Consider the following 14,605-nt stretch of genomic DNA (forward strand, 5'->3'; position numbering starts at 1 on the left):
TGATATGAAAAGATTAAGATGGAGCTCTGTATACACATAAAGTCCAGCTGCATCTAAAAGACGATTTTTGACATAAAATATGAACTCAAGCTACAAGCAGCGGAAATTGTCTTTTTGGGTTTGGTGCGTTGTACTTCTAAAGAATTCTTTTATAAGGGTGTTTGTAAGTGGCAATCCGTCGATAGTATCTTGGTGACGTCATTTAGCAGATAGGTTTATGCTGATAGGCACAAGAACAGTGATGAAGACTGTGAAGTGTACAGCGTAACGCTGATATGACATTACCAGTGAACAAGATTTTACTTATCGTAAGAAATGCACCCTGAAACTTATGAAGTTATGAAACAACATTATTACTCAAAGCGTTAACAAAAATGAATCGCAGCAGAACGTAAATGTTCCATCTTTCAAGTTTCTTATACGTGAGCAAGAATTTCGGTTCACTTGAAGGAAAATGGTAAGGCACAAGCAACAACCCCCTTTTTATGGCAGAAAAGCTTCTGGCGCAGGCCTCGCAATAAGAAACGCTTTACACAACTCATCTCGCACTTTTCTAGCAATAGTATTTATTGTCTCAAAAATTTCATCAAGCTTGTTCATCTATTTACATGCTGGACAGCACTCGCACAGTCTGTAAAGGTTTACGTACGGGATGCGTATGCGCACAAGAATGCAAAACCATACACACAACCACAGGAGGACACTTTGCAAGGACACCCGAGGACAAAAGCCTTCCAATGATCTGTCGTTATACGCTATGACGTCTATACACGTTAGGCAAACAACACTTCAGCGACCAAACGCCAAACGAAAACAACACAACAACAATAAAGGAAGCCATGCGAAGGGCAGAGCGAGAGAGTTAGCAAAATGCCAATGTTTCAAAATGCCATTGCTAAGCAAGCCAAGTTGTGTTGACGTCATGCCATTGTTCTATTAAAAGATTGCTCGATTATTGCTGATACTGGGCTCAAGTAATTTTTCTCAGCATGAAAGCAACAGTCCATACATAAAAGTCATAAGTTAAACAATCTTTCTTCATAGTGACAGGGAAAAAAAAAAACCATACCAGTTGTAAAACCTTCGCCAGATACCATGATACTTTAATACCATGTTGCCAAAGTGCTTTTGTAGCACCATTCTTTACCTCCCTCTCCTTCCCCTTCTTGGTTGCACCAACTACACGAGGTCAGTGCCTTCAAAAAATCCAAATCTTGTGTACAATCTTAGGTTGGCTGTGCACCGGGAATATGAAAAACTAGCATTATTTGTAGTTTCCAAAATATTTTTTCACTTTAAAAACTGCCAGACTACCAAAAGGTGTAATCGTGCAATTATTCGGACATGCGCGAATAATAGAAATATAAGTGCTCGTTTTGTGCAGCCCAAGCCACCACCGGACGTCCATTCCGGCTCTACCAGACGTCTGCTGGAATACGTTTCCGAGTTGATCGACATACCATGTACGTCCGTGGGACGTCCAAATTTAGAACTTCCGTACGTCCACTCCAATGTCCGAAATTTATGTATTTTGGACATTCAGTAAGAATGTACAGAATCACAAATATTCTTTAACAAGAAGCACATGTTCCTACACGAATACTACACTCCATGACACCAACACACTACCGGGCAGACAAGTATACAAAAACATGGTTAACTTGCTTCGCACAGCATGTTAGCAGAACTCAGTTCTTATATACTCCTCCCTAGAGAGATCAACATTAAAGTTAGGGTGGTGCTTCAGGAAAGTTACAAGATTAGTCTTAATGTGAGAAGCACACAGATGAAATTTGCGATATACTTATGCCAGGGTATTTATTGATGTGTCTAATCTTTTTATTGAAAGGCAGAGTAGTTTTTTTGTTTTTGCTTTTATATTCAATGTACACCATTATTTGATGATTCGTGGTAATTTTGTACGTCCACTGGCAAATGTCCTTCTGACATACAGAAATCTATATCATTTGTACATTTGTTGCTGGATGTCCACTGTACGTCTGCAAATGTGCATCAGTCATGGATGTACAGGAGACGTACACAGGCCATTCAAAGTTTGCATTGGATGTTTGGCTGTTTTTCAGACATTCCACGGACGTACGTGGTTGCTTGGGATAGTCTCGACTCCTTTCCAGTAACCTCAGAAACTTCTATTATTAAAAAATGAATTTGCAGATACACGCCTCACGTGTATCTGGTTCTAATTACTTTCAGTACTGATTACTTTTCCTAGTTGCTAACACAATTGCTTCGAGTTAATTAAGAAGACCTGAAAACACATTTCCTGATACACGACCACCATACGATATGAAATAGTAAAGCCACTTGCAAATGCATGGCACTCAGTTTTTTCTCTTTTAATTCGAAGACGAAACGCGACCATTACTCCTTACAGCACAATTCATTCCGTATATATCAGACTCGGATATTTCAAATTACTCACCAGGTCTGAACACTTCGAAAAGATTCTTGAACACATCAAGTATAGCTTGTATTATTTTATGACTAAGTCAAAGAATTATCCTGTCCTTTCTGAATTTGTTGAACCGGGATTCATTTGTATGGCACTTTGAAACCTCGCATTCTGTCAACCTCTCCCTGCCCCTTGCTTGCGAATAGACACTACTATAATCATCTGCATTTCATTATATCTACTTTCATGCGTCTAAATCGGGCGGCTATGGCTGCGGCCGGCAACGTCGGCGGCTGGTCGACCGCAGCTCCGCACATCGAAATAGCGTTACTAAATACTGGCGTGTAAAGATTTCTGCACTGCGGGACGTTGATGACGCCCCCACAGTATTAGGAAGAAACATACTGAACAAAAGCAGCGAACGAAGGTAAAAAAAGAGGACACAATAAAAAATATAAAAATAGGAATTACTGTACTGTACCCTGGCACGAGGAAGCCACAAAGGCACAAAAACATAAAAAAAAGAGAGGCATCATTGGCAGTGTACAACCATACGCTCCCACACTCGCAACATGACCTGCACACTATGCAACAAAAATAACAGAAGCGTTGTTTGTTAGTGCGTATTAGCGTCGCTTGACATGACAAGAGCAAGCGTAACAGTTAGCACAAACTCAGTCTTCAGGACTTGGAAGCAGTTTTAAATGATGTAGATGTAGCGCCGAGTTTTCGAATTGTTGTCGTGACTTGCCCTAGGATGTGAACTGTCCGGTTTCTGTTTGCTCTTGTGCAAGAAAGTTGGTCACGCACTTTTCAACACATTTATTGTCCCCTTTTGCTGTTCTGCTTTTTCAAAAGCAAAAAAAAAGATTGCAGGTGCAAACAGCTTAGGGACAAAGATGTTGCAGTGCCCCTTTAAATATCAGAGGTTCACAAGAACATCATACAAAATCACCTGAAGTGGGTTTCACACACAAAACCACTGAACAAACAAAATCGGGGATTTTCGATTCCACTGAATAGCAGCATAAAAAATCACCGAACAAGTCCACGGCAAGAGCTCAACCCCATAAAGTTCGAAGCTACTACCAACTAATAAACACTGCAAAAGGAATCAAAAGACAATGATAAGTTGTTTTGAAACATTTTAAGACACATATCCTCGATGTTCCGAGTCGTACACAATGCACCCTCATGTGCTTATTATTCACAAAATCATAATTCGGTGAAAATTAAAAAAAAGTGAAACTGTGTCATAAAAAAATGTCCGCACACCCATTGTTCAAAGTGTCCAGCTGTTCACGTGCCACAAAACTGCTCCGAAAACCACTACAAGGTGCTCGAAACATCGTTGCTATGAGTTACTATGATTGCTCATATGAGTGGCATGGCTTCTGTACAATGCAAGAAGCTGCTTGTGATGACGACAATAAATACGGTGGAAACTCGCGCATCACACGCATCAACCATAATTCGATGTAGCTCAAACCCGGCAAACGGGCCCCCCAACAAGGGGATTCTTTCTCACTCTAAATCTTAGTGGAAGTGACTGCTGGCCATTGTAATATCAACATCTTGAATTCCAACAGCTAATGTAAACAGACATTCCTTTATTTCCATACAACTGCCGCATTTCGGGGAGATCTGCCTGCCCACACGCAGTTCCATCTTTCTGAATGTACCGTATTTTCCGGTCTATAAGTCGCACTTTTGTTTTAGCCGCACTCCCCTCAAAATGACATTTTTTCTGAAAAAAAAAAAAGTATATAAGTCGCACCACTGTATAAGACGCACCGGTGTGCAAAGCACACATGTTAATCAGGTGAACTCACAGAGGATCAGTTCGTGAGAAAGTGTAGCGAAAGTACATTGTTGCGGCGAATAAGACGCACCAACGAAAATTTCAGAAAAAAAAAAAAAACGCGACTTATACACCGGAAAGTACAGTATACAAAAAGGTAAGAATAAAGCACAAGCAAGGTTTTCGTAAATATCAATAGTTTTACAGTAGAAATCAACAACCTGCCTGATCGGAGCGGTGTCCCAACTTTCGTAAAACAACAAGCTTCATCTTAGTTAAAAAGGTAAGATGAAAGTTGTACCTAGTAAAGAAAGGCCAACCGCACCGCAATTTCGCCTCGGCCCCATTCATGTTGAATGTACAGTACGTACCAGCAAACCAAGACATGACTGGTAACCCAGTGGAATGCCTTGTCAAACAGTTTGAAGTGTTTAAAATAGCTGCATTGCAGACGACGTTGCAACTGCCAGCAGATAGCGCAAACAGCTATTAAGCGGAAGTGACATGCCGGCCAGCAAATGGAAATGGTTTAGCTTCTCTGACCACATTTCTCTAGGGCTGCACCCCACGCAAAGCATTTGAGCTCAGGTTTGATTGGACAGGCCGACCGACCTTTCATTCACCGACTGCACCGTCACTTTAGCCTGGCTGTAATGGCTGCACTCTTCTCAATTTCAGTTCCAAAATTGCCGAGCTTTGACAGTCGTCTTGACTGTGCATATGCGCATTTCAGCTGTCATGCATTGTATTTTGCACTCTTTTTAGGCAGACCCCGATCCTGCACAAGATACAGTTTTTTCTACAACTCTATGCGCAAATAAGGTTTCCAAGAGTTTCAAATTTTGAGTGCAGTTGGCCTTCAACACTGTTCTCAATATACTCGTGCGAATCGCCCAATTTCACGAAAGCTAAGCAGACATTACCAATGGTCACGGACAGCCACTTCCACCAATATGATGCTTGTATAATCCACACAACCAACGTGCTTCGTTGTGCATTGTGCACAGGGCGTGTAAAGGTGTTTTTTCAGCACGAATTCTCTTCGCCACTCGAAAAAAGTGTCGGACACGCATGAAAAAGCACCACAGTATCCTACGTGATTGACACACAGCGCGGTGATGGACAATATGACTAGCCCAGGAACGTTGGACTTAGCAGTGAGTAAAAAAGATGACAGGGGGCAAGGGATTGAAAAACATTGCGATTACCAGACAGACATGTATGTACACTACGTAGAAAAACGGCTCGTCATAATGAGACCAAGTAAAGATATAAAAAAGTGTATAGACAAATAGGCAGTATGCGAAATCACCCCTTTCGAATAAAGCCCAGTGTCACTTTGGGTAAATTACTAGCTTGCTTAGAATTTCGATTACGACGGTAAATTAGCAACCACCGGAGCAAGAACACCTTTGTGCATCAAATTAACACCGTCGCATATACCACGCAATACATTTCACCTAAATTACTAATCCAGCGCATTCAACCAAAGTGACATCTAGTTGCACCCTACTGAAGGGGCCTCGACACATCAACATCACAAGGTGTTTTGTTGGTCGCAAGTCTCATTGTTAGCTTAGAGGGCTGCCTTCTTTGGAAGCAGAGTAGTTGTTGATCAAGTGTGCGAACAGCGCACAAGATATCTGTGTATAAATATAAAAGCGTAGAAGGAGAAAAGACGTTGTACACGTTTGTAAAAAAGATTAAAATGGTTCTTTGCTCGTGTAAAAAATTCTGAGTTCGGTGATTCACACCTTCAGTGGAGACGTTTTCATTTTGGCCTTAACACAATCTTTCCACGTTCAGGATCATTCCGTTTACAGAACGCTCCCTTCTTGAGATCCTCAACAATAGTTGCCCATTCAGTGAAGCTTATTCAACTCCAGGCGGTTCCTTCATTTATTCTGGCGTCAGCCATAATTTTCATTGCAAAGCAGTCACATTTATAGAGGCATGGCTGACCAATAATTTTGTCTTTTAAGCTTCGGAAATCTTCCTACTACTGAAGATTGAGTATGTAGGGAATAAATACGAACACTGCTGCATGACTATTCTTTGCACATAGATTTATAAAGCGACAAAAATAAGCTGCCGAAATTAACGTACCTAAATACTGCTCGAGCAGTATGAATGTTTTCGTTGCTCAGTGTCGAGATACAAATGTTTGTTGGGGTGAAATGAACCAGTGCGATGGACAGAAGATGCCACACCAACCCTTAACTCGATGCGTTAGTCATATGTACAATAGGCATAAACACCACAAAAGCTATGTAAAAATTTCAACTTTGGCCGGCTAGTTATTGCTCCTATCGGAAAGAATGACGTTTGAGTGAGTAAGAAAATAAAGCGTCGACACCTGAGTGAAAAAATAGAGTCGGCCTTCTGTCCATTGTCTGATGTTCGGATGTACAGTGCATTTTCATTTCCTTTTCTTTTTCTGGATATTGTAGAGCTTAGCACACAACACAGTCATTTTAACTATACTGATGATTCACTGAGAATGATCGCTGCAGTTATTGGTTCCATCGCTCGTTCTTACGGCAAGTGGCTGATTTTCAGTAAACTATTGGATCCACCACTTGAAAAGAAGCTTCTTTTTAAGAAGTTTCAGTTCAGAAGGAGCTGTCAGGCAGACACCGGAGTACATCTGAGACTGAGAAGCTTAAATGTAGTGCTGCTTACTTTCTGCCATGATCTTGGTCTCCTCCAAGCACAAGTGACGCACCGGTTTACTAGTCAAGGCTTGCTTTGACCCTGCGTGCTGGAATCTTTGACTATCTCTCCCGTAGTTGGCTGAACACTAAGTAACAAAGGCTCACTTTTATTGCTTCACTAGCGCTTGTGTTCCAAAAACTATATGCGTAACATAAAAACGTGAAACTGAAACATTGATCCTGCCTTCACACTTTTTCATTAGAGGCCCCTTTCCAGTTTATAAAGGAGCTAAGAAGTACCCTTAAATTAAAGGAAGAAAAATAACAAACTGGTGGTGAATGCGCTTCAAAGGATGGCATCTTCGAAAGCTAGGTATGTACAAGCCAAAACTCAGGCTTTCAAACTCGTGAACTCAAAGACAAAAAAATAAGGAACCTGTCAACAGGAAGCCGAAGTACCAGCAGAACTGCCAGTAGAAAAAGCTTGTGGATACCGGGAATTGCCGTCATAAAGACTGCCAGTCTGGTCTGCTTTTGTTGATGTTTCCTTTCTGTCCGGGCTTTCTATATTTGTCAACTTTTCCGAGCTGTACCTCTGTTTTACAAGATTGAGTAAGCAGGTTTATTTAGGCTGTGTCAACATCCCTAGCCCGTTTGGCAGGCTCAATTAGGCTCTTTCAACAGTATTCGGAGCCAGCAATCAGCTCTAAAAAGGCCGCTTCACTTCTTAGAAAGCGAGTGGCACATCTGCATGAAGACGCATTGCGCCCACAAAAGAAAACGTTAAAGGCAGTGAGAACTTTCTTCATTCAAAGGAGTCAGTAACTACGACCTCCTTGACCGCAGTGTGGCCATCTTTGGGATACACGCTGTGTTCCTTCTAACTCGCAGCACTCAAATGTGAACGTGACCTAGAAGAGATAATGAAGACACAGTGTGGACGAGTGCTGGACTTAGGCATCAACACACAAACAAAGTCCTTCATTAAGAGAAAGAAACCCAAAGAGACCATTGTGACAACTGTGTGGCAATCTTTGGGATCGAGGCATCATGTGCCTTCGGAACTTGAAGCACACAAACACACACATCGATGGCCATGACTATGACGAATGTGACGAGAGAGTGAGAAAGACGTAGCAGCACGTGAAGAAGACGCGAAAATTCAGATGCTGATGTCGAGGAAGATGTCACTGACACCGTGAAACACAGCCAGCACACTCCGCCAGAACACAAAGCCCGCATATGTTCAAAGTAATGGGCTATACAAAAGTGTGAAGAACAACACCAAAATGAGACACAAAGTTTCAGATGCCCTGCACAAAAGAGGTGTTGGTGCTTCGTCATAGAGACAGCATGTTTTTAAGGAACTCCAGGCACACTTACACTAATGGCCAAAAGTATACACAAACGGAGCGATAAGACGGAGAAGACGGCCCATACACACACCAATGGCCATGACTACGATGATGGTGAGGGGGAAGGAAACGGACCCCCCCCTCAGACGTTGCTGTCGACGAAGATCTCGCCAATGCGCGCCGCCACCTCGGAGAAGGTTGGCCGGTCCCGTGGCGACCGCTGCCAGCACCGGTCCAGGAGCTCCGCAAAAGGTGCCGGGGCTTCGGGAGGCGCCATCCAGCGGAGCTCGCCGCTCCGTAGCAGTCGGAAGACAGCGGCGTCGTCGCGGTCGGCGTGCGGCAGGGCGCCCTTGGCGAAGACCTCCCAGGCGAGGACGGCAAAGGCGTACACGTCGCTCTTGGTGGACCACTCATCCTCGAAGAGCGCCTCGGCGGGGCACCACCGCACGGGCACGGCGCGGCTGCCGTGGGCGGCGTACTCGGCGGCGTACGAGTCCCGGCACAGGGCGGGGCAGCCCACGCGCACGTCCAGCCGGGAGGTGACCAGGCAGTTGCGGGCGGCCAGGTCGCGGTGGACGAAGCGGTGTCCCGCCAGGTGCTCCATGGCCAGGGCCACCTGGTGGCAGGCCCCGATGGCCTGCGCCTGGCTCAGGGGAGGGGGGCGGGGGCCCTTGCGCTGGCTCTCCGGCTGGGTGGCCAGCAGGAACTGCTTCAGGTCGCCCTGTACACGGAGTGGTCAGGGTTAGTGCCTCTGCGGGTGGCCACAAATTGACTCTTTCAACGATGCTTCTTGGCTTTTAGCCTTGTTTATTTGTATTCCTGAGGCTTTAAATGTGCCATAGCTTTGCTGGAGCAGGATTTGTTCCCAACATTATCTTCTTCCTTTCTCTTTATTCTTAGAGGAGGTGACACTAAATTTTAAAGGGTACAGAGTGACAGAGTAGCAATTAAGAGTAAAAGAGGTGGCTAGCTCGATGGACCGATGTGGTCCATTGGCGGCAAAGAATAGATTCGAACAGCGAAGGAATGGAGCAGCAAGAAGTCAAATTTAGAGGATTTCATCCTGCAGTGGATAGCATCATTGGATAGCATGTGGACAGCAAAGACTGATGATGATGGTCATCATGATAATTATAATTAAACCTTGCAAGGCTGGCTGCCATGGACTTTGATGAAAGGGCCAATGAAGGGAGTGGCACATAGCACACAAAAAGATGTGTTTCCACTTTGTTGTGGCTTCCTTTTCGTCAACCCTTGCAGCCGACAAGGCTAATCGTTGTCATGCCATCATGGTCCTCACATGGTGATGTATGGTCCTGTTGCTATGCTGGCTTGCACCCCCTTTGCTAGCACATTCCATTAAAGCATCATCCTGTCAAAACATGGTGTTTCCACTCTCTGGGTATCGCGTTGCAGTTGGACGACCCAGAGGCATGACAGACTTAACTGCAAAAAATACATAAAGTCAACTAGGGTTGTTTGAGTTGACAGATGTTTTCGGCTATCCTCAACCCTCCCACATATTGTGAAAAGCAAGCAGCTGCACACCAGAGAGGTATGCGAGGGGACCTATTACCTTTTTTCTTACCGCAGAAAACTTCCAATTCTGGGTGCTTCCACAAAAAAATTTTTCTCTTGAGCTACTGGACACTGCTAGCTTTGTTACACAAAATTGAAGCTCGTACTTTGCCATTTCAAGTGCGTAGCAGCAGTTTTGTAAGAGGTACTATTATTCAGAGTTTATTTGTCAAATAAACATAAAATTGCAGAAAAAAAAGCATACACACAATAGAAAAAGGCAGTTGTACTGAAAAAGAAAATTATATAATGGAATTTGAAATATTCAAATCAGTTTTAGCTTCCTTAGCTATCATTTAATATATACATCAATCCTGTACACCTTGTGCTGGATTTTTGAAGGCCCATCAATCAAGCGACCTTGTTGGCTGTCTGAGTGGAGCAGTCATGCGCCAGCAGAAAGCAAAGGAAAATATTGCAAGTGGAGCAGAAGACATTCATTCTGCTTTGTGCCTTTGTTTTTCGTAGTAGGTCTTGCAATTCCTTCTTTTCTCCATCCTTTTGTGGCTGGTGTTGTACAGGATCCATGGGCGAAAAGGGGGCGTGTCTTTGTGACACTTCGTTGTACTCAAATATCTGCTTCATCGGGACTAAAATCTGACGATCACACGTCGTTGCTACAGTCATCACTGTTGCAGGGGTCAGAAAAACCAGCAGCAGCAGCTGCTGAAGTCCCAGCAACAGTACACTGCCTTTGGGGACTGTGGCGTGAAGTGGACACCACTACTGCCCAACTGGGAGCTACCTTGGGTTCAAATTTCGCATGACACATAGCCTCCGCTAAAGAAACATAAACGAACGAGACTGAAACTAAAAGAGGAGTTGCTAGTAAATACGCTAGATGGCGTTAGTTGTCACAAGGCACCGACTTGCGTTTTCGCGGGAGGCTTGAAGTCATCAAAAGTTTGTGTCCGATGGCCTACGACACTGTAACGAGAGGTAAGCTCACTTACAGATCATTAGCTCAGCCTGATGAGCAAGTCAACCAACTCTCTGCCTGCGACTTAGAACAGATTAGCCACGAAAGCGTTTCAGTTTAGATAGTGGTGAGAGTGAGCGATGAGCAGTGAGTGAGGGTAGGTACGAGTGGTGAATGACCAGTGAGATTGAGGGCGAGTGGTGAGGGTGAGTGGTGAACGTGAGGGCAAGTGGTGACCATGGGGCCAAATGGTTAGGGTAAGTGGTGAGCATGAGGGCGAGTAGTGAGGAAAAGTGGTGACAGTAAGTAGTAGTGTAGTGAGGCTGAGTGGTCAGTGTGAGTAAGTGTGAGTGTGACGGCAAGTGGTGAGGGTGAGTACAAGTGACTGTGAATGGTGATGGCAAGTGGTGAACATGAGCCCGACTGAGGGTGAGTGTGAGGGCGAGTGCAAGTGGTGAGGGTGAGTGGTGAGTGTGAGTGCGACTAGTGATTGTGGGCACAAGTGAGTGTGAGCGGTGAGGGACAGTAGTGAACGTGAGCACGAGTGAGTGCTTGTGGTGAGGGCATGTGGTGACTGCAAGCGCGAGGGATAGCAAGTGCTGAGCATGAGGGCAAGTAGTGAGGATAGTTTTGAATGTGAGTGCAAGTTGTGAGGGCAAGGGGTGAGTGTGAGTGGTGAGTGTGGGTGTGAGTGGTGGGGGCAAGTGTGAGCACGCGTGGTAAGCATGAGCATGAGTGAGTGCGAGTGGTGAGCGTGAGTGCAAGTGACAGAGTGTGGCGAGGTTGAGTGGTGAGAGTGAGTTGTGAGCATGAGTGAGGATGAGTTGTCGGCATGAGTGAGTGTCAGTGATCAGTGTGAGTGCGAGTGGTGAGCGTGAGTGCAAGTGACAGAGTGTGGCGAGGTTGAGTGGTGAGAGTGAGTTGTGAGCATGAGTGAGGATGAGTTGTCGGCATGAGTGAGTGTCAGTGATCAGTGTGAGTGCGAGTGGTGAGCGTGAGTGCAAGTGACAGAGTGTGGCGAGGTTGAGTGGTGAGAGTGAGTTGTGAGCATGAGTGAGGATGAGTTGTCGGCATGAGTGAGTGTCAGTGATCAGTGTGAGTGCGAGTGGTGAGCGTGAGTGCAAGTGACAGAGTGTGGCGAGGTTGAGTGGTGAGAGTGAGTTGTGAGCATGAGTGAGGATGAGTTGTCGGCATGAGTGAGTGTCAGTGATCAGTGTGAGTGCGAGTGGTGAGCGTGAGTGCAAGTGACAGAGTGTGGCGAGGTTGAGTGGTGAGAGTGAGTTGTGAGCATGAGTGAGGATGAGTTGTCGGCATGAGTGAGTGTCAGTGATCAGTGTGAGTGCGAGTGGTGAGCGTGAGTGCAAGTGACAGAGTGTGGCGAGGTTGAGTGGTGAGAGTGAGTTGTGAGCATGAGTGAGGATGAGTTGTCGGCATGAGTGAGTGTCAGTGATCAGTGTGAGGGCGAGTGGTGAGTGTGAGTACAAGCGCAAGTGGTGAGGATGAGTGTGAACATGAGTGCGAGTGTGAATGGCGAGCACAAGTGAGTGCAAGTGGTGAACATGTGCGCAAGTAAGTGTGATCACACTTACTTACTCATGCTCATGTTCACCACTCGAGTGGTGAACATGAGCATGAGTAAGTGCAAGTTGTGAGCGTGAGCACGAGTAGTGAGCATGATCGTGAGCGGTGAGGGCGAGTGGTGAGCGTGTTTGGGAGTGGTGCGTGTAAGCTCAAGTGAGTGTGAGTGGTAAGTGTGAGTGCAAGTGGTTAGCATGAGTGTGATTGAGTGAGAATGGTGAGGGCAAGTGGTATGTGCAAGTGATGAGCATGGGCACGAGTGAGTGCAAGTGGTGAGACTGAGCGCGAATGGTGAGTGTGGTTAGCATGTGGGCAAGTGGTGAGGGTGAGTAGTGAGTGCAAGTGAAGGTGAGTGTGAGGGCGACTGGACAGCGTGATCGAGAGTGAGTGGTGAGCATGAGGGCGAGCGAGTGAGTGATGAGTAAGAGAGTGAGCATGAGCATGAGTGCAAGTGGTGAGGGTGAATGATGAACATGAGTGCAAGTGAGGACAAATGGTGAACGTGAGCATGAGTGAGTACTCCATGAAAAATAATACCTTTAACTGAGCAGGTGAGTGGCGTCAAATTTTGCCGAGGTATATTTTTCGGTAACTGACGCACAGATCAGTGACATCGGTGTCGCATGTTTGCAGTTATAGTTCACTAGTACAGCTGGCTTTATCGCAATGCGTTCTCCTGGCAAACCTTCTCCTCAAATAGAACGCTTGATTAAATTAAAACACTGTGATACAACCTCAGAACTACCTTTGGCCATTGTAAGGCTGAGAAGAAATGTGCACCAGAAAAAGAACAGCCGTGCCCCACTGCTTGTGTTCCAGTTGCTCAAAACGGCCCTTCTTAAAATGGACAATACTGCCCCCCTGGCTTTCATCCCCTAGCTACTCCTCATAAAGAAAAGAAACAATGCAAGCAGTGGCCCCCACTCACCCAGTCGGTGTACTCCATGATGGCGAGGAAGGGCTCGACGTCCCGGCAGACCCCCAGCAGCCGCACGATGCCCTCGTGGTTGAGCTTGTGGAACATGTCTGTCTCCCGCTTGAAGTCGGCGTGCGCCCACTCATCCCGCGAGTGCAGCGCCTTCACCATCACCACTGTCTCCGGTTCCCCCTCACGGATGCTGCGGGCCTTGGCCAGGAACACGTCCCCGAACTCGCCCCGACCTGCATCGTTGAGGATACGGTACGGATTCTCGGGGAGCTGACACGTGATGAATACGGATGTCACACACAACACAACTCGGTGCTCCGTCTTTCGTGCTACTCCCTGCAATACAGGAGGAGACATTGCTCACACATGTGGACTCAATAATGAAATACCATATATCTAGGCAAAGTGACACCTGACACATACAGAGGACCCACGTGAGGCGTGAAGGACAACTCAACGAGGTCTTTCCCACCCATCTTCTCTATTAGTTTAGGTTGACACTAGGTGAGTTTAGTGGGTCTAGGTAAGTGAATTTTAGGTGAGTTTGTTTGCTAATTTTTATTCCTCAACAGAATGGGCAATGCTGCTCTTGTAGGTCTTTTTTTTTAACCATTGGTGTCAAAAGCACGTTACTATGAAATCGTACACAAACAAAAAAATCATTAACATGGTTTTTTAAAGTTAAGATATACTCATGAAAATCGTTCTTGTCAATTTAACAAACAAGAACAGCCCTCAACATGCGCTTTCTTCACAAGCTCATTCATAGTGCTGTTCACCCTGTCAATTTGCTAACTTCCACCAATTTTCACGTCCGCCCACGATGCCGTTTCCTAACTATTTCATCCTGCCGTCAATTATAAAAGTCCTATCAGAGGACGAACTCCTTTACAACTCACTTGAAGCACCTGATGTGAGTATCTTCGACAGTTACACCACTTTTGTCCGCGCTGTTAAAAATGTGTCTAAAGCCTGAGTGTGGTCTTTTGTGTTGTGGAATCATGTGTGAGTCAGTCTTGTGATGATTGTTCCATTGATGTCATTATTTTCATCTTTTATGCTCTTGTTTCTCCACTGTAGATATCTCCCTTTCCTCTCCTTTTTTCTGTTTCTTCTGTGCACCATGCGGTTTGTGGGCACTTATACTGCACCCGAGAGTACGAACATTCCTGTTTCCGAGGGAAAAACTGCACAGGCACACACATTTCTGAAAAGAAAATGGACAAGACGAGCGCAGATTATCAACTACAATAGTTATTGTACAATTTTTTATATCTTTTTCCTATCAATAAAAATTGTAGTTGATAGTCAGCATTTGTGTTGTCCATTTCTTTTTCTGATGTCTGTGTGTCTTTGTACAGTCTTTCACTATGAACCAA

General features: G+C 45.2%; 1 protein-coding gene across 1 annotated transcript in view; it reads right to left on the bottom strand.

Moving 5' to 3' along the window:
• Positions 1 to 420: 420 nt before the first annotated feature.
• The window catches only part of LOC144149890 (inactive tyrosine-protein kinase 7-like), a 183,753-nt gene continuing 169,568 nt past the window's right edge, over positions 421 to 14,605 (bottom strand). Inside the window, exons 11-12 of the mRNA XM_077681619.1 lie at positions 13,227 to 13,459; positions 421 to 8,944 (exon numbers count right to left, since the gene is read on the bottom strand). Coding sequence (XP_077537745.1) covers positions 8,366 to 8,944; positions 13,227 to 13,459 — 812 coding nt within the window. The 3' untranslated portion in view covers positions 421 to 8,365. The remainder of the gene's footprint in view (positions 8,945 to 13,226; positions 13,460 to 14,605) is intronic.

This window comes from Haemaphysalis longicornis, unplaced genomic scaffold, assembly GCF_048455015.1.
Source record: "Haemaphysalis longicornis isolate Haplotype H1 unplaced genomic scaffold, Haemaphysalis longicornis Haplotype H1 scaffold_8, whole genome shotgun sequence".
In the NCBI taxonomy this organism is placed as follows: Eukaryota; Metazoa; Arthropoda; class Arachnida; order Ixodida; family Ixodidae; genus Haemaphysalis; species Haemaphysalis longicornis.